This window comes from Simochromis diagramma, unplaced genomic scaffold (assembly GCF_900408965.1).
Source record: "Simochromis diagramma unplaced genomic scaffold, fSimDia1.1 OVJJ01000816.1, whole genome shotgun sequence".
Classification (NCBI taxonomy): Eukaryota; Metazoa; Chordata; class Actinopteri; order Cichliformes; family Cichlidae; genus Simochromis; species Simochromis diagramma.
The window spans coordinates 11,071,055-11,095,225 of NW_024386908.1; the positions used below are offsets into that span (position 1 = coordinate 11,071,055).

A 24,171-nucleotide genomic window follows, 5' to 3' on the forward strand; every position below is an offset into this window, starting at 1 on the left:
ACTATGGCCACTTCAGCCTCAGTGCTCCACTGATGTAAAAGGGTGAACAGCTTCTACCAAGTATCATTTTATCTTTTACCTTAATCACAACAATTTAGCCATAGATCATGAATAAAGGTCCTCACCTTGGCTATACAAAGTAGTGTTAGATCATAATTAGTTGCAGTCACGGATTTCTCAGCAGCAGATGGTCCAAGTGCAAAAGTTAGTGAGCTGTCTGTTTTTGGAAATGATGCATAAAGTATTTTTAAATGTAGCTACTAAAAAATTGTTAATAAATGAGTTTAATGTAGTCGAGTAATAAGTAGTTTATATGAACTTATAAATAAATAAAAATAGACTGCATCCTGCATGTCGATGGCAGATTAACAGCAGATCTATAAAGCAATATTAAGTTATTTCTTTACAATTTATAAACTTCTTTTTAAAGTTAAAGGTTAAATTCTACACAGCAACCACCAAATGAGTTGCCAAAAACGGATTATATGTAACATTAATTCGTTTTTCTTTTCCTTATTTATTGGTTGACAGTAGAATGAATGTAATCCATTGCTTCCGTTTAAAATTGGAAAATAAAAAAAAGAACGGCATCTGGTTTTAATTTGAAATGATTAACCGGAAGTCGTGCTATTTGCCCTGCTGCGCTTGACAGCAGAGAGACGCTGATAGTACAAACTTGAGAAAAAGGGGGTTGACCCGAGGACGTGTGGGTTTTTGGGAAGGTGACATCTGTGTGAGGAAGATAAGTCTTCTGCTCACCATCAGCCACTCAGAACTTCAAACAAGCTCCGAGTGCGTCGCTCTCTTAATCCGGATTCTAACTTGCACCCAAATCTTTAACCATGAGGATATACGTTTGGATTTATCAGGCTTTGCTCTGTGTTCTGCTCACTATTGTGGATACAGGTAGGACTTGAACGGTTCCAGTGGATGATAAATATCTGCACGAACTGGCTGAAATCTGATTGTTTTCCGTCTCTGCTTTTCATGCTTTCAAGTGAGAAATGAATAGAGAAATTGAGAATTAATTAGTGAGAGTGAAGAAACTTGCAGGGGAAAAATTAAAAGTTGGAAATGGGAAAGGTGGAGAAATTCTATGTTATTTTTTTTTTAAAAAGGGGGATTCTGACAGTCGTGATTTTTGCTTGAAGTTTGTAGCTGCACTTCGTTTTGTACAAATAATCAGTTTTTAATTGCACACCATGACACTTCGTGCTATTGAATGACCTTGATCACAGACCTCCTTCAGAAAAGTTCCTGAGAAAATAATAATGACTTACGTTGTTGTTTTTTGGTTTGTTTATTTGTTGTTGTTGTTGTTTTTTAGAAGGAATCAACTTTTTATAACCTTTGCGCTCTTTAAGACTTTGAATGAAATCATCACTCTTTTCACTTTACCTGCTGCTCTAACAGCAAATAGCTCAAGAGTTCACATTGGTGTGATTAAAGTTTCTGTAATTAAGACGGGATCTACAAGTTTCTGCCTCCACATTGAGGACGTGCACGGTTCTAAATTCCAGCTCCAAACCCGTTCCAGCGCACTTTTTTGGAATGACTCTGCTTCTTTGTCATGAAAATCTTTCATTGGTCGTGGTCCTTTTAGTAATAGACACTCCTGTGTCTGTTGGGCTTATGCCAGCTATAGAGAGGATGCCAGACAGCCTGGGGTTCACACACGGCAACCGGTCTTGTAAACGAGCACCGTGCGGGCTGCTCCTATATTCACCAAGCGCTGATTATCTGGGGGCTGTCCAGAGTCACATCCGCCCCGCTGACATCTGACCACTGAATCCGTAGTTACCACCTCCAGGGGTGCCGACCCTGACATCTGACCGGCCCGGAGGTGAGGGGAAAGTAATGCGCGGCCCGGACTTTGGCTGGCCCTTTCGTGCGTTTCTCCCGATAGAGAGATGGAAAAGGTGTGTGTGCGTATATGTGTGAGGGAGGGGAGGTGTGTGTGTGTGTGTGTGTGTGTGTGGAGGGTTTAACATCTGGCTGCTGAGCCCACTACCACATTTTGCGCTCTCTGAAGCAGATGTAATGTCTGCGTAATTCCCAGACAGAGGCGCACCTTTAACCTGTTATTTTCCTGTTGTTCATGTAATACAGATTTTCGTCTGCACTGTCCTAACATTTATATTCTTTATAATGATTATTATTATTACAAAGTGAGGTATTGTTACATAGGAAAGCGTGACTAAAACGCTTATCCAGCTGAGAGTTAAATTCTTTGCTCAAGGGCACCTAAGTGGAAGTTTCTAAGGTCAGAGTGTCGGCATTTCACCTTAGCTATCTGCATTTTTCAAGCTCAGCTAGATACTCCGAGCTGTTCCTCTAACCTGTGGCTGCCTCTTCTTATTAAATCTGATGTCTTTCACTCACTGAGCACCTTTTATTATAATCTTCAACCTCAGCAAATGTTTAGGATTTGGAGATAGCAGAAAGCTGAGTGCAAGGAGAGGAAGAGACTAAGTGAAATCTAATTGAGCAGCTTGGCCAGACATCAGGGCTGAAACAACACTGTGATGCGTGCCAGATGTGGTCCAGTGGAGCCCAAAAACATTAATAACACGTCCTCCCCGAAAACCATTTTCAACCACGAGGAGCCTCTAAACGCTCCACAGTTTACAATATCCTAAGTACACACACAGCGTCATGTGTCGGATCTTGGCACAGGAGCGTGTAGCTGTAATTCAGTAGCATAAGATCTTCCGGTGTGATTTATGTTGCACTTGCTCTTAATTGTAAACTCGAAACTATTGTGAGCAGACACACAACCCATCTAAAGATGTTCAGAAGCGTCTTTTACAGAAAGGACGCTGAAAGACGGGATCTTAACTTTTTCCAGTCCGTAAAAATGAATGATTTGCATCACTAGGGGGATTTAGGCTTTAAAATATGGTTTTGTCCTGCTTTTGAACCCAGTTGGAGCTCATATGCATCATGCCACATTGTTCCGATGGTAGAATTTCCTTTTGATGTACTTCTTTCTAGGAAAAAGCTCTCAACAAATGCCTATAAATAAAGCAAGAATGAATTATGTATTTGAAGCGTTTCCATTTTTCCACATGAGCATCCAGCCAATTGCCAATAGCTGAGAGACTATGCATAAAATTTGATACATAAAATTTTACTATATTGTAGAAATTATGAGTGATGTTAAAGTTTTCCTATGAAACAAGATCTGCCCCACCCCCCGTTGGTTTTGTTTTTTTGGCTGCCCAATCTGCTCATTTAAAGCACCTCAGACTGATGCAGGGCTTTGCTTCCACTTTTTGTACTGATTTTTTTATCCTGAAACATAACCTGCCTTACCTGTTACTTCAGCTGAGGCTGCGCATTGTATCTAAAGAATTGCAGAACAGCTGAGCTTGGAACAGCTCCGGACTTGCACAAAACACTTCAGTGTGTGGATGCTGACGTGCCAGCAAACACAAGGCTTGAAGCAAACTATATTTGAAGGATGTTTTCATCATCAGCTGGCCACCCAGTTTACTGGATGATGGGGAAATAATTTCATCTTTTCTCCCTGTTTGATGCCAACTCGCTGAAACCAGCAGTCACGCTGCCTGATAACCTCAATGGTGACACTATGAGAAAACTTTAGTTCTTGGCAGTAGCTCCTTAATAACAGCACTAATATTAGAGCAGTGCATGACTAAGGTTTTATACTTTGTTAATGAAGATGCAGTATAGAAACCAAGATCCCTGGCCCACATCAAAAACAGTGGTTACAAATTGGCATACACAATTTGTGATCCATCCGATTACCAGAACGGTCCAAATGCTATTAATACCCCTGAGTGGAGTGAGGCTTTAAATGCTAATGGCTTCAAAGAACAATGCCACCTCAATGTCTTATAAGCAGCTTTCACAGAGCTGAACATTGTGCATTCTCATACGAAGATATCTGTGACCAGTCTTCAGGTGCAGAACAAAATATGTGGTGATAGAAGCTTTGTGTTTTCTGCTTGTAGCAGTACTGAGCATCACCTTTAAGTGGACCTTGGTTACAGGCAGGTAAATATTCAATGTAGACAACAAAAGCGGGATTACATTTGCCAGCCCTAAAATAGTATTATCCCCAGGGGTCATCGGACTGATGACTCCTGATGATGGGCTGATGGGTTCCCAGACTGACCACTGATTAAATCAGTCCTCGCCAGCCAGCACTTATACAGTGTTCACAAAGACGCCAATGTTTAAGGCTTACGTGCAGTCATATCAGAAGACCCTGAAAAAAATCTCTGGGGCAAAAGTAGTTGCCAGCTATATATTATCAAAGTCCAACAATAAAACAAAATTGGTTTACAAGTTAGATATGCAACTTTTATGGCGATATTAATGATATTTAACCTCTTAAAATCCAAAAGATGAGCAGTGATTTCATCTAGGGTTAAGGATAAGGTTTCAGCCAGATGCTAAACTATGAAATGTTGTCATTGTAAATTAAAAGCCTTGGCTTTTAATCGAGGATGCTTAAAAAGACGTTAAAAACCAGAGAGCAACTCCCATATGAGGTGATCCTTGGCGTAAACAGGCTTATTATCTGATCTAATGGATGTTTTAACATGTGCAGATCTCATGTTGTGTCCTTGTGTTTTGCAGGTTGCTGCAGAAAGTCTCGTCAGTTATTACAGAGGTATGAAAAGACTGAAAGCCACATGCTGGTTTGTGCAGACTGTCCTCAGCTCCCATTGATACGAACCAGCAACTCAGAGGAACGCTGTGCCCGGAAATGCAAAGTGAAGAAAAACTTCAACTGCAGGTGAATTATATTTTGTTCCTGTGTTTATCTGATTTCCCGCACATGGTTTTTTTTTTTATAACCAGGTTTCCTCAATCCTCTTATTGTCCTTCTGGTATTTACACATTTTTCTTGTTTTATCAGTTGTTTATCTCTCAACTACTTCCTGGGTGTTTTTCAGAGCCTTTAACTTTCAGCGGCACAGCAAGAAATGCCACTTGCTTCCTTTTGACCGTTTCACCAACAATGTGCAGAAGCAGGCCAGCATCAACTTTACTTTATACGAAAAAAAAGGTAAATGGCAAAGCCCCAAAAATAACTCGATGTAATTAACTTTTGTTTTTTTGTTTTTTTCTCATGAGAACATTCAGGTGTGGGGAGGTATTTACACGGGCAAAATGTGTAATTGCTGATTGCTCCTCAGTTTTTTAAGTCTTTTGGTTTCTCTGTTGATGCAATAAAAGGAACCGAGCCACTTCACTCCCCCCCCCCGCTGTTTAATCACCCCAGCGGGGAAAGTCGCATGCAAAAGCACGTCGAAGACTTAAGTGGAATATAAACAACAAAAAAATCATTGCTTACAGTTAGAGCGCAAAGCTCTCTCAAGAGTCAGCTATGGAATCTAGCACTTTAGACTGTGCTACAGAATTTACAAAAGCTCCCCCCGGTGACATTTAATGAACTTTAGGGAGTCGTCTGTTTAGGGAATAACACACAAGCTGGGACCTACTAAATGCTGGCTGTGAAAAAACAAAAATACAAAATGTACCATATATGGGAAAATAAATTCCAGGAGGTCAAGGCTGTAAAGGCAAATTAACTTTTAATTGCAGGAATTATATCTGAATTAACACATATACTTTTTTATGCCTTTGCTGTTATTTAGATTACATAAGGGAGTGTATCACTGGCACCATGGACAACTACAGAGGAAGGAGGTCATGGACAAAGTCAAATATCACTTGCCAAGCTTGGTCAGATAATAACATCAATGAGCACACGTAAGTCATCTCTCTCTTTTTTTTAAATGTATGCCTTTATTGGTGAGCAATCACAGATACAGAGAAGGAAATGCAAGGGAAAGGGAGCAGCGCAGCCTCATCTGGAACCTACCTGGTAACTCGCTATAAGCGCCATTTCGGCTGATGTGATTTACGCTATAATTGGGATGCTCCGAGTCCCGTCTTTTACACAGGAAAGTCAATAGCAAGTGCATTTTTCCATTCAGATCGTGTTCGAGGAAGAAGAGTTACTTGTGATGCCTTACTCAGCTGTACACCAGAGGGGTTTTTTTAAGGAAGAGAACATGTTAATCATTCACTTCCCCTTACCAGATTCTTGTAGATTTGAAACAACAGGCTTCAAAGCTTGCGTCTCTAATCTCCATGCTTCCACCACCTTCCTGGATGCTCCTTCTCTGTGTCTGACACTGAACAGGCCTCGGAAGCTGATTTATTGATGTTCAGTTCATCCCCTTGCACCTCTGGGGTTAAGGGAAGGCGGAGGCTCAGAGACAGTTGAACGTTTATCCAGAGTTAAGTCAGATTTCTTTCAACACATGTAGCCACCTCCTCCCCGGTGGGGCTGTTTATTTTTTTTGGAGCACTCCAGACCATCAGGTGTATCCCCGAAGATGTTTTCTCCCAGGCACAGCAAGGCAAAATCAGTGAATTTGCAAAGATGGTTCTGTGCCAGGGCCTCATTAGTGGTGCTCGTTAGTTATAAGATATTTTAACTGCAGCTAAGGCGGCGGGGTGGGGGTAATAATAACCGTTTGAAGAAGTGCAGTGTGAAAAAAAGTAGAATGGAGGTAAAAATGAAAGAAAGAAGGTGCAAAGACTTATAGACTGAAGTCATGTTCTGTCTGATGTCCAGCTGAGCTCACAAAGCCACAATATTACTGAGAGAAAATACAAGGTCAGTAATACAATCAAGAGAATGAAATGTTGATCCATTTTTACCCCCCTTCTTCCACATTCCCCTTAAGTCCTATTTTCATTTCAAGAAGCAGTTATTCACATTCTGAATCCTTTGTCATTGTTTATTTGGCACATGGTCCCAGTCTCCTTCTCAGTTAGAAGGGGACTTCTACCGTTTTGACTTTCGGAGGGTCACAGGGAGCTTACTTAAGGAAGATTTAGTGGGTTACCTAACATGGGACTATCCCGCTGTGTGAGAATTACCACCATAATGAACCACGCACCATTTGAGTTTCAGGTAACTATTATTTTCACGCTTGACTGATCAGTGTGGGGCAGGGGTGATTTCTCAGGAGGTTCCCTTCCCGGAAAGGGACTTCCACCTGTTATCTATATTTAGTGTTTGAACCAAGGCTCCAAAAGAAATGTGCACTGATGTCCAGCCAAGCGTGGAGAATGGAATATTTTTCTTCGTATTAATAATAATAGATAATATTGTAATCATTTATCTGTACCCCTAGGGACTTTCTTTTGTTTTTCTACTAATTTTTCCAATGGGATGTCAGTGAATGCTCTCAGCTACAGGCACACGCACAGTTACAGCTTTGATTTATGATTTTCTTGAATGGAAAATATTTAGCATCTTAGTAGTTTAACCTTTTAAAGTTTAACCTTTCAAAACACAGGGAAAAGGAGATTAGCAACATGCTGCACAGAGATAAATTATTCTAAAAAAACAGGGAACTATTTTTCTGTTTTCGAAAACATTTATTTAACCTCCTAGGACCTGGCGTCCATATATGTGGACATCACATTTTGGGTTGTCTAGACCAAAATACTAAATTTTGCTCTACAAGGGCCTCATATCCACTTACGAGGACATTATACTGCCACTGTTCTACTGAAATTTTAAACAAATATCCTCATATGTGGATCTCATTTTTCTCAGAAACAAAAATCGGGTAAAAAAAAAAAATCTGGTAATTCTTTGTTTTTACATTCGTCGGGTCCCAATATGTCCAAATATCAAAGAGAAATTAAAAATGCATGCCATGGAAGAGTTCAGGTCTTAGGAGGTTATCAGTGCGGTAGCTAAAATTGTTAGCTAATCATTTGGCAGCTAAAATTGTTAGCTAATCATATGGAAACTGATACAACCAGTGAGAGTAAAAAATAGTCTTTGGCTGAAATAGATAAAAGTATGCATTAGTAGTTGGCTAACAGTAGACCTATCCACGAAGTAAAAATTAATAGGCCTCAGTTAGAATGCTAAATGATACATTTCATGATAGTGCTATTAAAGAAAGACTGAACAAGTATGGCTAGCAGCTAAAATTGTTAGCTAATAATATGGAAATCGATTAAACCAGTGAGAGTACAAAATAGTCTTTGGTTGAAATGGATAAAAGTATGCATTAGTAGTTGGCTAACAGTAGACCTATCCACAAAGTAAAAATTAATAGGTGTCAGTTAGAATGTTAAATGATACATTTCATGATAGTGCTATTACAGAAAGACTGAACAAGTATGGCTAGCAGCTAAAATTGTTAGCTAATCATATGGAAACAGCAGTGGTTTTGCAAAGGGGCATCTGAACAAACAACAAGACTTCTTAAAAGGCATCCGTTGAACAGATGAGACCAAAGAGGAGACTTTGTCCAAAATGCAAGCTAGCAAGAAACTAGCAACAAAACCTCATACCGATTGTCAAGCAAAATGGTGGTGATGATGGGGGCTCTTAAAGCCACAGCACCTAGGCACCTTGCAGGCTGCGACTCAACTATGAACTTCTCAGTATATCAAATAATTCAAGAGTCAAATATGAGACCATCTGTATGACAGCCAATGCTTGTCTGAAACAACAACAACAACCTGAAGCATAGCAGCAAATCTACAACAGAAAAGCTGAAAAAGAAAAAAAAATCAAGGTGTTACCATGGCCCAGTCAAAGTCCAGATCTCAACCTGATTGAAATGCTGTGGCGAGTCCTTAAGAGAGCTGTACATAAACTGCAAAACTCAATGAAGTGAAGCAACACTGTAAAGAAGGGTGAGCCAAAATTCCTCCACAACAATATGAGAGACTGATAAAGTTATACAGAGTTGTTGTTGCTAAAGGTGGTTCTGCAAGCTACTTAATGGTGGAGTGTAGTTAGTTTTTCACAAGACTGCATAGATTCTTGTGACTACAGTGAGTTTGCTTACCATAAAAATTGGAAACAGAAAAATACAGCTGTGCATGGTTGATTTAATTATTAATTAATGAGCAATGCTGTAGGCGTAGATGTGCTGGTTCACAGATGTTGTCACATTTGGATAGCGTCAGGCCAAGCCAGACTAAGCTGTAGCCATATTTAAAAGATGAGACTGAGTTCTCATACCCTCTCTGAAGTAGCAAATTTCTTTAATTTTATATCATTTCCTTTCGGCACAGAGTTTCCCATTGCACCTTGCTTCCAGAAGTAATTATTTATGCACAAAGATAAATTGTGTCTTGGTCTGCTTGCTTTAATCTCCGACTGCTTTATTCTTCGGATGCTCTAGTACTAAATCACAGCATTGTTCCACCAGGTGTGGGTATTGATAGACATTTTGCAGCAGTTACTTCAGGTCTAGATTTCATCTTGAGTGTTATCCCAAATCCAGCCAATATGTTTAGTCGTCCCCGAGACTGAAGCATGTGCACATAGTGTCTGCCTGTGCTCCGCTGGGAACCGATTTTGGCAAGGAGATGAATAGCTGGTCAACATCTGTTAGCACAACATCATTATGACTAACTTGCTCCCATGCTGGGTCCTTTTTACGGAGCTTCAGCAGATGCAGACTTTTCTTTCTTTTTGCAAAGTGAGTAACCTTGTAATTCCATTTATAAATTAAGGATATTGTATTATGATCGAGATACAGTCTATTGAGCTTTTGATTTACACTCAGCAGATGTGAGTTTTGGCCCGTGGAAACTGCTGCTTTGGAGGGGAACAAGTGTTTTTGTTTTAGTTTGGGCTACATGCATAAGTGAGAACTTGGTGTATGGCCTGTTATATTTTGACACATGTAGGTAAAACTATGCGTTTTAATGGTCCTCCCTTTCGTTCTCCTTTGCACTCTGCTTCTCTTGACCAGGTCAGATGCCTGTGATTTCTCCCACCTCTGGGCTGACTGATGTTGTACATTATTAGAGAAATCTTGCATAAGCCTCTGGGCACAAAGGGGAAAGCAGAGCAGACTCCCTTAAGAGTCATTGCCTGAGGTAGTTTTTAGACAAGCTGCTAAAGGGAGGGTGGCCTATACCTCTTTTACTTTTTTTAATTGTTCCTGCAAGTTGTTTCTTACGTCATTAGTTAAACAATGAACTTATTCCCTTTTGCTCACTCCATTAAGATTTTTGTGTGTACTGGAATCAGTTTCTTCACTTGTTTCTTTTCACCTTTTCTTCTGCCTTGCTTCAATGTCTCCCTGGGTGGGAGGGGGGATAGTGGTCGGCATGTATCAGGGAGTTGCTGACATACCGGCTTTTGGTCGTCTTGCCACGAAAGAAGACAAATTTCCCACACTGTCCATTTAGTATGGGAATCCCCGGACTGTACAGACTTGCTTGGACGGTCCGGGTTCTGTTTCTTAAAGTCTTGTTCACTACGTGGAGCCATTGGGGATTAGGTTTAAACATGTTCACAGGGCAGCCAGCAAAAGACCTGCATGGGATGCTCCAAGTGGTGCATAACGGTGTTCTGTGCTATTGGAGATTGCTGTGCTGTGACAGTTTCGCTGCTTCATACTTGAAGGAGGGGAGATGTGGTTGGAGTCACTAAGGCGATTGTGCAGGAGGTGCAAATCTGGCTAAAGCAGGCATATTGATGCCTTATTTGCATAAGATTGCTGCGAGAGGATGTAAAATGTAACCCGGTCTTGCTATCGTATTTCACAGAGCGGAGGCATACGCCGTAATGTAAATGCCTTTTGAATTTATTTGGGTTGTTACTGAGAGCACTAGCGTGCAGGTGTGGTACTGTAAACAAAACCAGAGCAGTCAAGTGTGCAAGTACTCCCAGAAATGTATTTATACAGCTTACAGTATCAGGTAACACTTTCAGTTATGTGTGTCTACACCCCTGTAGGTTTTATCCAGATAGGTACCCAACGCAAGACCTGAGGCACAACTTCTGTCGGAATCCTAACAACGATCCCGGTGGTCCGTGGTGCTACACCACAGATCCCAATGTACGAGCTGAGGAGTGTGGCATACCACAGTGTTCAGAAGGTGAGACCCATGAAGTATTAGCACTAGAAAATAAGATTTAAACAAATAAAACCAAAGGCGATTCATCCGTTGCGTGGTTCATTTTTTTCTAAAAGACACGATTCTTTTTCGATTTCCTTCATAGGCAAAAGAACATTTTGATAACTGTTGCTTCTTTGTTGACAGATGTCTGCATGACATGTAACGGGGAGGATTACCGGGGCAAAATGGACCATACAGAGAGTGGCAAAGAGTGCCAGAGATGGGACTCGGCAAGGCCTCACAAACACCCCTTCCAGCCCAAGAAGTAAGCTGCAGATCACATAGTAATCTTTCTCACAGATAACAACAGCACACATCCATGACACAGGCTTAAAAAAGAGAGGTAGATCTCATGATTTGTTATGGCTTACTTAAATCCACCTTCTTTTTTTAACATTCTCTGTCCCTCTTTTCAGGTATCGGGACAAAGATTTAAAGGACAACTACTGTAGGAACCCGAATAACCGCCTCCGTCCTTGGTGTTACACCATGGATCCCAAAACTCCATGGGAGTACTGTAACATCACTGTGTGTGGTAAGAGACTGTGCACTGTATATACTCCAAATCTGAGGCTAGGGCTTTGAGGACAAAGTCTTCAAACAAACTGAGAGCAACAAATTATTGTTTTACTCGGATTTATGACTTTATATTGGTTCAAAATGCATTACCCTTGCAGCATTTATGTGTCACACATGTAAGAATGTAATACAGGATTCAGAAGTGAACATATGATTGAGCAAGCTTTGGTTTTTGGATTTGGTTTTTACCACAAGCAAGTTGTTTAAATGTTCAACAGGGAATCGATACATACAAGTTTTGGTGTCTTTGGAGCAGTTGTGGTCAACTGAGCTAAAAAAAAAAATGGTCCCCTTCTCCCCAGCAAAGTCTCAGGAGACTTTTGTTTATCCGGATGGTGTTTTCATGTGGGCGTTTGCTCCAAGTCATTCTACCTCAGCAAGGGACATTAAATAGGCTGTTTGCAAGAGGGCAGTTATAACTTCACAAAGCTTGAAGTGTTTTACTGAAGCCATTTAGGGCTATAAAGTGGAGGACTACAATAGAGGCTGTTATGCCAAAATACGGCACATTGCAATCGGAAAGTCTAAAAGTTGTTTCAGTGGTGTAAACATTGATTGCAAAATGATGCAATTTTATAGAGAAATTAGAGAAAAGACCTGAAATAATGCACAAAGAGCAAAACAGTTGCATATGCTTCCTTACAGGGCATGTTAGGTAAAGGGATGATTTGTTGAACAGGAGAATGATGGATGTGAATTATATTGTGTGGCCATAAAAGTAACACTTTTTTGGTGGGCTCTTATTTTGATGCCTTAACTTTCACATTATGGCTGTTGCCATCTGCCATGATTTCCCACAATCCAAGATTAGACAAGAGATCGTAGTTTTACGCTAGCAAAGCACATTCGTATGAGTGCATCTAACAGACAGTAGTATCTTTGTTCTTGGTGGTAAATACAATATACTTAGAACAGACTTCTTGTATAGTCTTTTAGTACAAGTAAGCACACTCCGAAACATATTTGTTGTCAGATATTTGCATAAAGATTATGTTAAAAAAAAAAGGTCCTCCCAAACTCTAACAGACAGATAGAAGTGTACTTGGCACCTGTTTGTGGCTTACATCGGCCAAGCCCCTTGTAATGCATAACCTTGAGCCTTTATACAATTTAAACAGATGAGCAGCACAGTGGAATCGTTGCCTCACAGCAAGAAGGTCCTTCCACCGTCAGGCCGGGGTCTTTCTGTGTGGAGTTTGCATGTTTTTCTCATGTTTGCATGGTCTTCTCTCCGGGTACTCTGGCTTCCTGCCTCAGTCCAACGACATGCAGTTAGTGGGGTTAGGTTAATTAGTAACTCTAAATAGCCCATAGGTGTGAATGTGAGTGCAAATTGTTGTCTGTCTCTATGTGTTAGCCCTGCAGCACTGGCGACCTGTCCAGGGTGTACACTGCCTCTCGCCCTAAGACAAGTGGGACAGGCTCCCCCCCATCCCCCCGGCGAGCCAAAGAGAATGGATGGATGAATGGAGTTATATTTAATTTAAAAAGGCCCAAAAATTGTCACAAAGGGGAAAATTATATATATAAAGTTTGTTTTTGTTTTTTTACACCAGGCAGTAAACATGAAGTTAAGCATGTTAACATGTGTGCCTTTGACTGATTCATTTTTGGACCCAGGAATTGCAGTTTTTGGCATCTTTGCATTGCCTCCAGAAGTTGGATCTAAAATGTTAAACAGTGAGCTTAAGAGGTGCTAGTAGAGATATTTGCTTTGATAGTTCCTACTGATTCCAGGTTTTGCACTAAGGAAACCCTTCTGGGGTCATTCACTGATCAAAAATGACTGTCCTGGAAGATGGAGAAGGTGGAAATCTGAGTGATACTAGGTATGAATGTGCATTTTATAACAGACAGGTATAGCTAACTGGGTTGTGCAGATGAACCATTTGCCCAAAGTCTTCTCCAGGGGCCTGGGTTATAGTCCACGCTGGGCCCTTTATTGCACGTTGTTCCACCCACTCTCTCTCCCTATAAATATATATATATATAATTCAGTAATTAAAGTATGTGTCTGTTATACACTGTTGTATTCTGGATGTTAGTTAAACTTTTTTTTTTAGTTTTGTCCCATACGGGGACAAGTATATATAACATGTTGCCTTTATATATAATTGAAAAGACAGAGGGAAAAGGAAATTAATGGAAATTAGAAAAGATGTTGCAAAATTGGAGAATTTGCATTGAAATATTCCCATATGCACACCCACAACCTCACAGAGCATCTCTCTTTGTCTCTGTCAGACACATACACGCATTGACTTTACTGTACAGGTTATGATTTACAGCGAGCATCTGCATTTGTCCAGATGTGTGTATCCCTCAATGCCTGCCCTTAGAAAGATAAAAACCACTGACCTGTGCTACACTGTGCACACAGATACTGGCATGCATTACATCAAGCCAAAGAATCCTTTTCCACCCGCCTTCTCGTTTCAACCCCAAAACATTCCCTCGCCTCCTCCATCTTCCCCCATCCTATTTGTCAAAGGCTAAAGAAACAAAGACAGAAATTTGGAAATTGCTCACTGTGTAGTGCTACCCCTGCACTGCTATGCGGAACACCAGAATTCCATCTAAAGATGTTTGGAATAGTCTGCCAGTCTATAATATCGACCAAATCAGACTGGGTTTGTTGCCATTTTCTTTAGTTGGCCTGCAATAGAGAAATTCACAGGAATCATAATGTCAGTGTTTAATTTTGAAGCAAAGGTATAAATAAGATCAGGCTTCGAGCTCTGCGACTTGTTCTGTTAGCAAGTTAACCAACTTCTCATTGTTGTGGATGTCCATACGTGAAAGAATGTCAGGCACCACTGGTATGAACACACAGTAAGTTTCTATTACTATACAAGCAGGGGGAAGGGCTACTGTTTTTGATCATCTGCCTCTAGGTTAAACATGACACATTCTTGTAGGGATTAATATTCCCCTCCTTCTCTTCCTCCCTCATTCCTGACTACAGTTTGCTTTTTCAGTGACTTTCTCTTTTTTTTGCATGCTTCCACCTTACAATGACATTTATCTGTTTCAGGTTCAGACCCTACCGAGGACTCCGATGTCGAAGTAACAACTTCCTGTGTCCAGGGAAAGGGCACAGACTACCAAGGCACAATGAATGTCACCCCGGAAGGTGTGACATGTCAGCGCTGGGATTCCCAGTTCCCACATAGCCACTCATTTCTTCCGCAGAACTACAAATGCAAGTGAGTAACAGCTGCTTCATAGCTGCTGACAGCATGGATTCACTTCTCTCAGGAATGTCAAGAAGAGTACGTGAGAGTATTTTGTGCATTTAACACCATCATCGGCATCATCATTTAAATTGTAGTTTGTGTGTGTGTTATAGAGACCTCAGAGAGAATTACTGTCGCAATCCTGATGGTGCAGATTACCCATGGTGCTTCACTACAAACCCTAATCAGAGGATAGCCAATTGCACCCACATCCCCAGATGTGGTGCAGAGGCTACACAAAAAGCAGGTAAATTCTATGAAAATTAACTTCTGAGAATTGCTCAGTGTTTTGGGGAATGCAGTTGTTTGCTTTGTATAAAAAAGGGAGTAACAGCAAGCACAGCCAATCGTGTTTATTTAGTGTTTTAAAAAATGTATTGTAAAAACAACTTGAGTCTTGTCATCACTTTTGAGTAAAGGTTATGGCTCAAAGCCAGGTTCATTTGACATAAAGCCAAAATCGGCTTTGTTAAATCTTTTTTTGTTATATCAGTTTAAAGAAATACATTCTAAAGTGTTCAATGTTGTTGCTTTTAGACAGGGCCAGATTGCTTTCTTCAGTCTTTAATTTTGAGAATATATATTTGCAAAAGTGTCGATCTTTTCTTCTAAAATTACTAGAATATTTTAAAAGTAAATAACAAAGTACATTCAATCAATTACTAGGAAATTTCCATGTTGAATTCCAAACTACAGATGTTTTAAAAGAGATGTCATGCTTTTGTAAAGTAGAAGAATACTGCTCTCATAAGACTGAGCCACTTGGCAACGGGCTGCCCAACGAATTCCATTTCATGCAAGAATAACAACACCAGTCTTTGGCAATAGCTGCTCGTTGTCATTTCCCATGTTTCTCTGCTTTGCATTTTGTAGAACACACACGTCTCAAAGCAGCCAGTCAGTTTGCAACTAAAGACCCTTCTCTGATTCTATTTAAGACCAGAAATAATGAGATTTGGGAGACACCGGTTACACAGAGGCCCATAATATTAAATGGTCCAAACCACAAAGACAAGCATAGACCCAAATTCTTTCTCTGTCTCTGCAAGTACATGAATTTGTGTTTGTGAGTATTCCACCAACATGAAGAGGTGTTTAACCAGCTGTTGGGCTCACTAAGCTTCAGCGCTTTAACAAAGTCATCTGAATAATTTTATCCTGTTCTATCTCAGAGTGTTATGAAGAGAATGGAGAGACTTATCGGGGCACTTTATCCATAACTCGATCGGGGATTCCCTGTGCAGACTGGTCACATCACATAAACAGGTAATGAAATAATTTGTTCTGCAAAGACTTTTGTTGCATTTCTGTTGCTGGCTCCCAGTGCAACTCCAGCCGTACCGAGCAACCCTGCAACTGTTTCCTAGAGAGATTGACATTCTTTTCAGCTCACTTGATGAGTGTTTGTTGACAACTTAGCTCCCATTGCCTTGTGAAAATCCCTTTCAAATGAATGAGGCTAAGCACTGAAAACAAACAGCAAGAGGAAATCAGGGGTTCCACAGGGGTCAATACCAGGTCCAATTATTATTCATCTAGCTGACGAGAGGAAACCCGAGGGTGCTCTCAAAGTGACCCATACTGGGGGAAAGACTGCCCGCTCCAAGGCCGTTACTTCACGCTGAAGTCAGCCTGTTGGAATTACTTAATTTACAGGAATTTTAAAAGCCAAAATGGCACAGACAGATGGACATGTTCCAGAGCCGACCCTTGACCCCAGGAAGTGCTTTCTTAGGAAAGTAGATCAAAGCCAATCAGCTCCCTCCCGTAGAATGCAGCCAGCGAGTCTACTCTGTTCAAGGCTCAGGGTCATACTAGGAAACATGCTCAGAGCTACAACATTGTTTAACATTCTCCTGGGAAGTAGAATTGTCTTCACCCCCTTACAAATTATCAGTTGATTAGAATCCTTTTTGTGTGCGCATGTCTGAACTCTTACCAAGTAACTGTTTTTTTACGGGTATTGTGGATGGCTTAGATGACACACAATTAGATATAAATTCCTACAAATCAGAAGCAAAACTGCATCATTCCATAGAGGATGTGGCTCCTGCTGGTCTGAACCCTGCTGAACGCTTAGACTGCATACTTTTGAACTCCCATGAGCACTCTTCGCAAAACTCTGCGTTTCCTTCTACAGGCTAAGCAACAAATGTTGAGGATTCATTGCATTATAGGAGAGCCAGAGTCAGAATTTTCTAGGCATTCCACAGTTACTTTCGTGTGTATGTAATATATGTGCCTGACAGCATTTGTGCAACTCCGTGTACACATGTGCCCACCTTTATGAGATATGACCCAGTATTAGTTTTTGTCTTTCTGCAAAATAACACATGGGATATGATAATCTGTATTTGTGTGTTTTACAGTGGGGATTCTCACTCTACGGTGTCCCATGTAGGGCTGGAGAAGAACTACTGCAGGAACCCAGATCGCGACAGACACGGCCCCTGGTGTTACACCAGTCCAAATAACCGCCTGGCCTGGGATTACTGTAAACTAAAACACTGTGAGTTCCTTAAATAAACATTTACCCTATGTAAGTTTCGGTAAGTAGATAATATCTGTGTTTACCCAAGTAGAATGAGAATGAAAGATATCTGTGTATGTGTGTATGTAAATGTGTAGTCAGTGCCAATATCTGATAAGCTTTGAGAGCCAAAGACCAACAGGACCACAACTCATCCATACTAATACTAAATACTCACACATACTAAACAAGTGTGATATAACTGTTGACTTTCCAGAACAGATGGATGTTTATTATATCATCCGGTGGTTTGGAGGCCACAGCTTTGAAGCCACAAATATTTAATTTTGCCATATTGGGCTTTTTGATGTTGGATGTGATGATATTTGGATGAGAAGGCAGACCTGCAGAGCTACCAGCTAACGCTAGCTTGGTTTGTAATTGGTTCTGTAATTCACTATATTAAATGAGATGCTATTATTTGGCTAATGACAACAAGCTTAAAGTAAAAACTATGTACCCGAGTGACTTTAACTGCAGCCAAACCAAAAAAAGCAAAACAGCATCATTTCTGGCAGCCAACTCCTTCCTAATGCTTACATTTAAGTCATAAATTTGATGTTTATAACTTGAGTAATATATAAAAAGAAACACCGCCATACAGTCAGTGTAAATGTTAGCTATTAGCCATCAAATCATTTTCATTCTTTGCTGTAAATGTGTTTATTTTTGCTTCAAAGTTGGGCATTTAACATGGGAGTGTATGCATGCACAGTGTAATAGATGGATCACTTTTGAAACCTCAAGATGAGTGATCACCATCTTGGTTATGAAAAAAGATGTGATTATAAAGGGTGGGTCTGACTTAAACCACAAGCTTATTGGCTAAAAACTTTTAGCTAATGACTTTCTGTACTGGGTTCATTTTTCATACCCAGAAGCTACATCCATGTTTTGTACCCTCTTTGGCCTTTGCGGATTGATTGGCTTTCTGAACCTGTCTTAAGTGGCCATTAGAGCAACTGCAGTTTTTGGCACTTGGGCATTACCTTCTTTTAAAAGCTTTAAAGGCTGCTTAGGAATATATGTCCCTATTTAATTTTGTGCTAAGCTAACCAGCAAGGCTGTGTTAGGTAGCCTGTAACACCCAGGAGAGAAGCATTGCTCGCAAATCAATAACATGGCTGTCTTTAAAGGCAGAGAAGCTTGTTATGAAACTGAGGGGTACTAAATGTGCTTCCTTTTTATCAAACAAAGAAGAAGTTTTCAGAGCCTTTGGGACTGTTTAAATGGGACATCTGAAAGAACATGTAATGACATTTAGAACAGAAGAAGTGCTGATGTGTGGGTGTAGTACATTGAAATAACACAAGTGATTTAGCTTCGTAGCCTTTACTGACTTCAACCAAAATATCATAATTGTTTTCTTGCACAGCTTTCTGGGCGGCTTACGTAATCTGTTCGCTGTGGTTTAGTCCAATTGGCAGAGAATACACGATGCTCAAACAGCAAACAGATGCGAAAGTCTGTTGCCATTTCATTTGAGAAAACACACACTTGGGACCACTGGACCCTGCATGTTCTTTGGCTGGTTTCAGTGAAGCTGCATTCAATATTTTCCATAATGTAAAACACGTCTTCCGTGAAGTTTTAAGGTCTCGAGCAAATCTATTTGTTGCGGTTGCTGACTAATATAGCCTCCAGCAATTATTTAGATCCAGAGATAAGCCTTTATAAAGTATAAAAGGCTGTCATATTTACTCAGGTTTCATGTTTTGTATGTTCCCTGATGCTGTGGGGTGTATGTTCATATTGTACTTTGCTTTACTTACATCAGGTGATTCAGCTACAAAGGCTCCTCAGACAAATAGTGAGTATGTCTTTTTCTTTCTTTTTACCAAAAATGGTCCTCTTTCTCATGTGCTTATCTCTGATCTCCTTCCTTTCCTCTGTAACTCTCTCTCTCTCTGTAGATCAAGTCCGTCTGTTGATATTTACCTAACTGAACAAATAGTTTCCTTTTGAAGTTTTGATAAATATTTTCCAATGGAAATGTTAAAAAACTACATCTGTCTAACACACAGTATCAATTATATCTCCTTGCTTAGTTCAAACGAGGCCCAAGATATCATGCTTTGTGCACATAAACACCAGAATAGTTGGAGGACATCAAGTGCGAGGTACAGATGGCAGCTGGGTTGTAAGCATCCAAAGACAGTAAGTGTTTTCCAGTCTTTGTTCTTTAGAAGCCTAGACCTTCATCCATGTTTATACTGTGTACTGTGATCGATCCATTTTTCTTCTTACCTTTTCCTAGGAAGGTCCATTTGTGTGGTGGCTCACTAATCAGAGAGAACTGGGTTTTGACAGACCAGCAGTGCTTCACCTCCTGGTAATTTCTCTCCCTTTTCAGATTTTACTTTACTTTCTTTCTTTAAAAACGCTTCCTTTGCTGCTTCTAGCTGTAATTGCTTAAAGGCTGCACAGCGTACTGCCAGACAGACTTGACCTGAGATAGGGACCGCATGTTTTGGACTGCTGTTTAACCTGCAGTTGCTTATGTCAGAACTAATCATATTGTCCTTGTGCAATGTCTCTGTCATGTGTAGTACTGGCTTTGATAAAAAAAAAAAGATCCCTTTTTTCTGTAGTAATGTGCAATGCTGCAAGTAATACATATGGTGTAGATCAGCAGCTTTTAGCAGATATTTTGATTTAGCGGGGAGCCACGAGGTGCTTGAGGCCTTGCCTTTTTTTGGCTTTTTTCTCTATGAAAAAAATACATATTTGGCATTCAGGAAATGTTATTTTAAGAAAGTAAGTGTGTTTTTGAAAAATATCAAGAGCTAGTGGAATGTGTTAACTAAAAAAAAAAGTAGTATTTGTAAAGACAGTTTTGTGAGATTTGTTTAAAAGAAAGGCTGCTCTAGATCTGGGCAGGATTTCCTATTGAATCCGGTCAGTTGAATCATCGTTTGGCTGTAATCCACTGTACGACTCAAAAAAACTGTATGACTCTGTCTTACACTGACTCTTGTAATCATCAGCGTTCCAGATCTCCGGGATTACAGTGTGCAGGTCGGTCTGCATCACCTCGATGAGTCTAAAAACCGACCGCGACTACGAGTCTCTCGCCTGATCTGTGGCCCAGACGGCTCCAACCTAGTAATGTTGAAGCTAGCAGAGTAAGTGCTCAGTTAGTGGCTAGTGTCAGCTGATTTATGCTTCTAGTTAAAGAAAAAGACAGTGATAGAAAAATTCTATCACTGAGTGCTTTGTGAGTGCTTTAAATTTAAAAAGAAAGGTCGTGCAACATGCTTTGGCTTTTATTTGTGATGATTTCTGTTGGTTCTAGTCCTGCCCCTGTGTCTGAAGGTGCATCCACCATTCATCTTCCCGTGAAAGACTGTCGCATCCCTGAAGGCACCAACTGCACCATGTATGGATGGGGGGAAACCAAAAGTACTGCCTTCTTTCAACCACATGCTGCTTTCCATGTTATTTTTTTAATGACAAAAAAACCCACTGTTCCTTTTACAAGTTGCTTATTGTGTTTTTTGTATCCTTCTCTGTGCAGATACTGGACACGATGAAGCCCTTAACTCTGTAATCATGCCGATGGTGGACAACGACATGTGCTCGCACATCAAAGAAGACGCCGGGGAAAGCAGAATATGTGCTGGCGGGAAAAGGGGAGAAGGCGTGTGTGATGTAAGGATCTCAAATCGCCAAATGCATCCTGAAGCAAAACAACATGGATGTGAACTGAATGCTCGGTGCTTAAAGGATCATTTCACCACAATTGTGTAACAAACACCATTTATTGGAACTACTTTCTACTGAAGAAATAGTTCCCTTTGTTGAGCAGCAGGTGTTTTAAAGAGCCAAATAACACCTAAGCCTTTTGAAGCCAGTAAGGCTTAAATGGAAAAATATGTTTGTTTTGTTGGTGAACTGATATTTTAAGCATTATATTATTATCATTATTATTATTATTATTACTATAGACTTGCTTTGGTGTAATTATTGCTAATCCACAGTCTGTCTTTATTTTGTTCTTGCAGAGGGACTACGGTGGCCCACTGGTTTGCCAGGAACATGAGCGCAAAGTCATAATTGGTGTGAGCATCCAAAGGACAAAATGTGCCTCATCACAGCCAGCACTTTTTGTTAATGTTGCTTTCTACTCAGAGTGGATATACAAAGTCTTCAGACTTTACCCGAATGTGTAAAGAAACTAATGGAGTGGTGTGAAAAGCAACCCACAGGGGACTACCATAGCTTGCAAGAGCTGGCAGAGGAACTTGGGCCACAAATCTCCAACATGGATTATTGGGTGGCATACAGAAAATGACTGTATGATAGTGACAAGTTTGGATTTTATGGTGGAATCTGTCGCCATCTGTAGATGACATAAACTAGAAATTGGAGACTGGATGCATCTAATTGGTTCTCACCCATTCTTCGATTTTGCAAATGAGGAGATCTCGGCATTTTCGAAATCAAAGTCTTGTGCACATAAACGGCGTGCAAATTGTTTTTTTTGACATGTTCAGAATTTCTGAAGCCATGCAAACAATGACAGTGAGGAGGACACTTGTGATTCAGTATTATCTCCTGGAATATACTTGAACCCAACTCTTTGGTGGTTATCACTTTAGGTAGCCTTCATTGACTGGGACCTTTTCTTTTTTTTAGATGAAGAAGAAGAATTTTTTTAAGTGTCGAGCTGGTCTTTTTACCTTAAACACAAGCGATGTGGATTGACATAAATGTGGCCTTCATGACATAAAAAGGTACTTATCTGGTATTAAGGTGATTATCACAGCAACTAAAGGTGTCCATGTCCCAGAAAAGAAAATATATGCGTGCCTATTATGCCTATTATGTTCCCTTTGTGAAAATAGCCTTTCAGCCTGGCAGTGCTAATTGTGTGCAGTAGCTGAACTACCTTTTCCCCAGTTAGCTGTAACTATTAGTTTTCCCCATGAGAGGGTCTAAGTAAGACTGAGCAAACTGCTCCAAATCTTATGCTAATATTTGTAGCATGAGAGAAAGAAGAGCCATGCCAAATATAACATGGCTATTTGGTCTCCAGTTTGGAGGGAACTGTGGCCCCTGGCGGGCTGTGTGTGGTCAGTAGGATATTTTATAGGTTTTTTTTTTTTTGTTTCATGGAAAGCGACTCTGTATGTGGATACCTGCAGATTTGTTTTGTTTCTGCTGTGCTGTATAAATTTATAGGTCTTATAGATCTGGAATATTTTTGGGTCACTCGGTAATGTCAGATTGGCTTATTTGTGCTTAAGTATGTTTAATATTTAAAGAGACTGGTTGCTTCTAAGTAATGTATATTTATTTTTCTAAATGAAAAAAACTGTTCCAAAACGAATTTGTAATTCCACATGATATTTTGATGATAATTTCTTGTTTCGAAGAATTACAGACTTTTAAATAACTGTGGCGTAAACCTGTCATTTAAATAACACAGACCAGAGCAGAATATTAGGTACAATATGCCTCATATGGCCAAACTTTAAAATCAAGGATCTTTGTTTCATGGTATTATTTTGCCCACAGGTAAATTTTGAATCTAGGAGGAGGGGGGATATTTTCTTAAGGCAGTGACAGTTGAAATGGGGTGAAGGAGACAGACTACAATTTAAGTTCACATTCACTCCTACAGCCAATTTAGCATCTCCAGTTAACCTAATATGGAGGAAGAGGAAGCTGGAGCACACGGCGAAAACCTACTCAGGTACAGGCTGGCTGGTTGATTTGAACCTGGGATGTTCTTGCTGTAGCACAACTACTGCAACCACTCTTCTATACTTTATTTTAGCTCATAAAAGGACCTGACAAGAGACAAGAGTTGCCGATTAATCCAGTTTTCGCTCATATTAATAAAGCTTCTTTGGGCTGATCCCTTATAAGGGGTCACTACAGCGGATGAATATGCATATCTGATTTGACACATTTTCCTGCACCCTCCGAGGGATTTGTGTGTCCTCTCAAGCTCAAACCAGTGATCTTTTGTCTGTTAGGTGAATATGTTAGTCACATTTTTTCTTTAACATTGATATTAGTTATTAATGGTGTTCCACGCAAAGGGATAAACAAGATGAACAAAATCATCAGGGGAGGGGAAAATCCCTACATGAAAAATCAGAGCATAATTGACTTTTGACACTTTCAACTTAGCATTACACAGATTAGAAAAAATAAATATGTGGTTTGCTTACAAGACTCTCATTCCCACAACTTTAGAATAACCAGAACCTAACCTAATGATGCCCCAAGTGGCCTTTTGTTTCTCAGCTATCAGCAGCAAAGTAGCTGTGGGGATGTTTGTGCATGTCGCAACAGCATTTAAAACCTAAAATTCTAACTCTCAGTTCTAAGATAACTGCTGTAAATATCATGTTGGAAATGTTACAGTAGAGTCACAAAAAAATGATATATTTGGCTGTAAGTCAATGGGTTTTATGCTCTAACCAGTGTGTAAGTCATTTGGCCAGGATTCACAGGAATTCTTGTAAAGAAACAAACGGTATTCAGTATCATTGTATGAATGCAAGCCTTTAATAGTCTCACACAGGTTTCCAATCAAAGTGAAGGTCTGTAAAGTGGCTAATTCATGGAAAGGTAACTTCCTGAAAGGCTGATTAAACAGCTAAAACCAATACTCATGTGGCAGATCATGAACCACAACGAATGCTCTTAAGGTGCCGTTGCTGTTATTTAATTTTCCCTAATATAAAAAGCCTCATACGTTTTGTAAATTACAAATTGTAATTTTTGTAAATATCATACTTGAGTATTTTTATTCCTTGATCATTCTGTTCAAATGTTTGTATACTGTAAAATATAACAGCTGCTATTTTGTGTTAGTGATTTGTTTCATATTGGTGATCTTTCCCAAAATTTGTAACCTTTTGTAATTTT

At 40.0% G+C, this 24,171-nt stretch overlaps 1 protein-coding gene across 2 annotated transcripts; it reads left to right on the forward strand.

The window, feature by feature from the left end:
• Positions 1–692: 692 nt before the first annotated feature.
• On the forward strand, positions 693–24,116 carry hgfa (hepatocyte growth factor a). 2 transcript variants are annotated; one of them, XM_040035416.1, is made up of 18 exons: positions 693–906; positions 4,609–4,768; positions 4,929–5,041; positions 5,634–5,748; positions 10,778–10,920; positions 11,086–11,206; positions 11,358–11,476; positions 14,555–14,726; positions 14,852–15,003; positions 15,929–16,022; positions 17,126–17,265; positions 19,064–19,096; positions 19,335–19,443; positions 19,544–19,618; positions 20,274–20,411; positions 20,582–20,688; positions 20,804–20,937; positions 21,291–24,116. In XM_040035416.1, exons 1-18 carry the CDS (start codon positions 843–845, stop codon positions 21,456–21,458), a joined length of 2,157 nt encoding a protein of 718 aa, XP_039891350.1. In that variant the 5' UTR covers positions 693–842; the 3' UTR covers positions 21,459–24,116. The 2 variants fall into 2 exon arrangements, with proteins under 2 accessions (XP_039891350.1, XP_039891351.1); XM_040035417.1 differs by having other exon boundaries at positions 14,870–15,003.
• The last annotated feature ends 55 nt before the right edge of the window (positions 24,117–24,171 follow it).

Bases quoted from the DNA above. Each gene is read 5' to 3' on its own strand.
- hgfa (XM_040035416.1), top strand. From the start codon at position 843: ATGAGGATATACGTTTGGATTTATCAGGCTTTGCTCTGTGTTCTGCTC. The intron at 16,023-17,125 runs GTAATGAAATAA...TGTGTTTTACAG, and splicing joins TGGTCACATCACATAAACAG to TGGGGATTCTCACTCTACGG. The intron at 17,266-19,063 runs GTGAGTTCCTTA...TACTTACATCAG, and splicing joins TTACTGTAAACTAAAACACT to GTGATTCAGCTACAAAGGCT.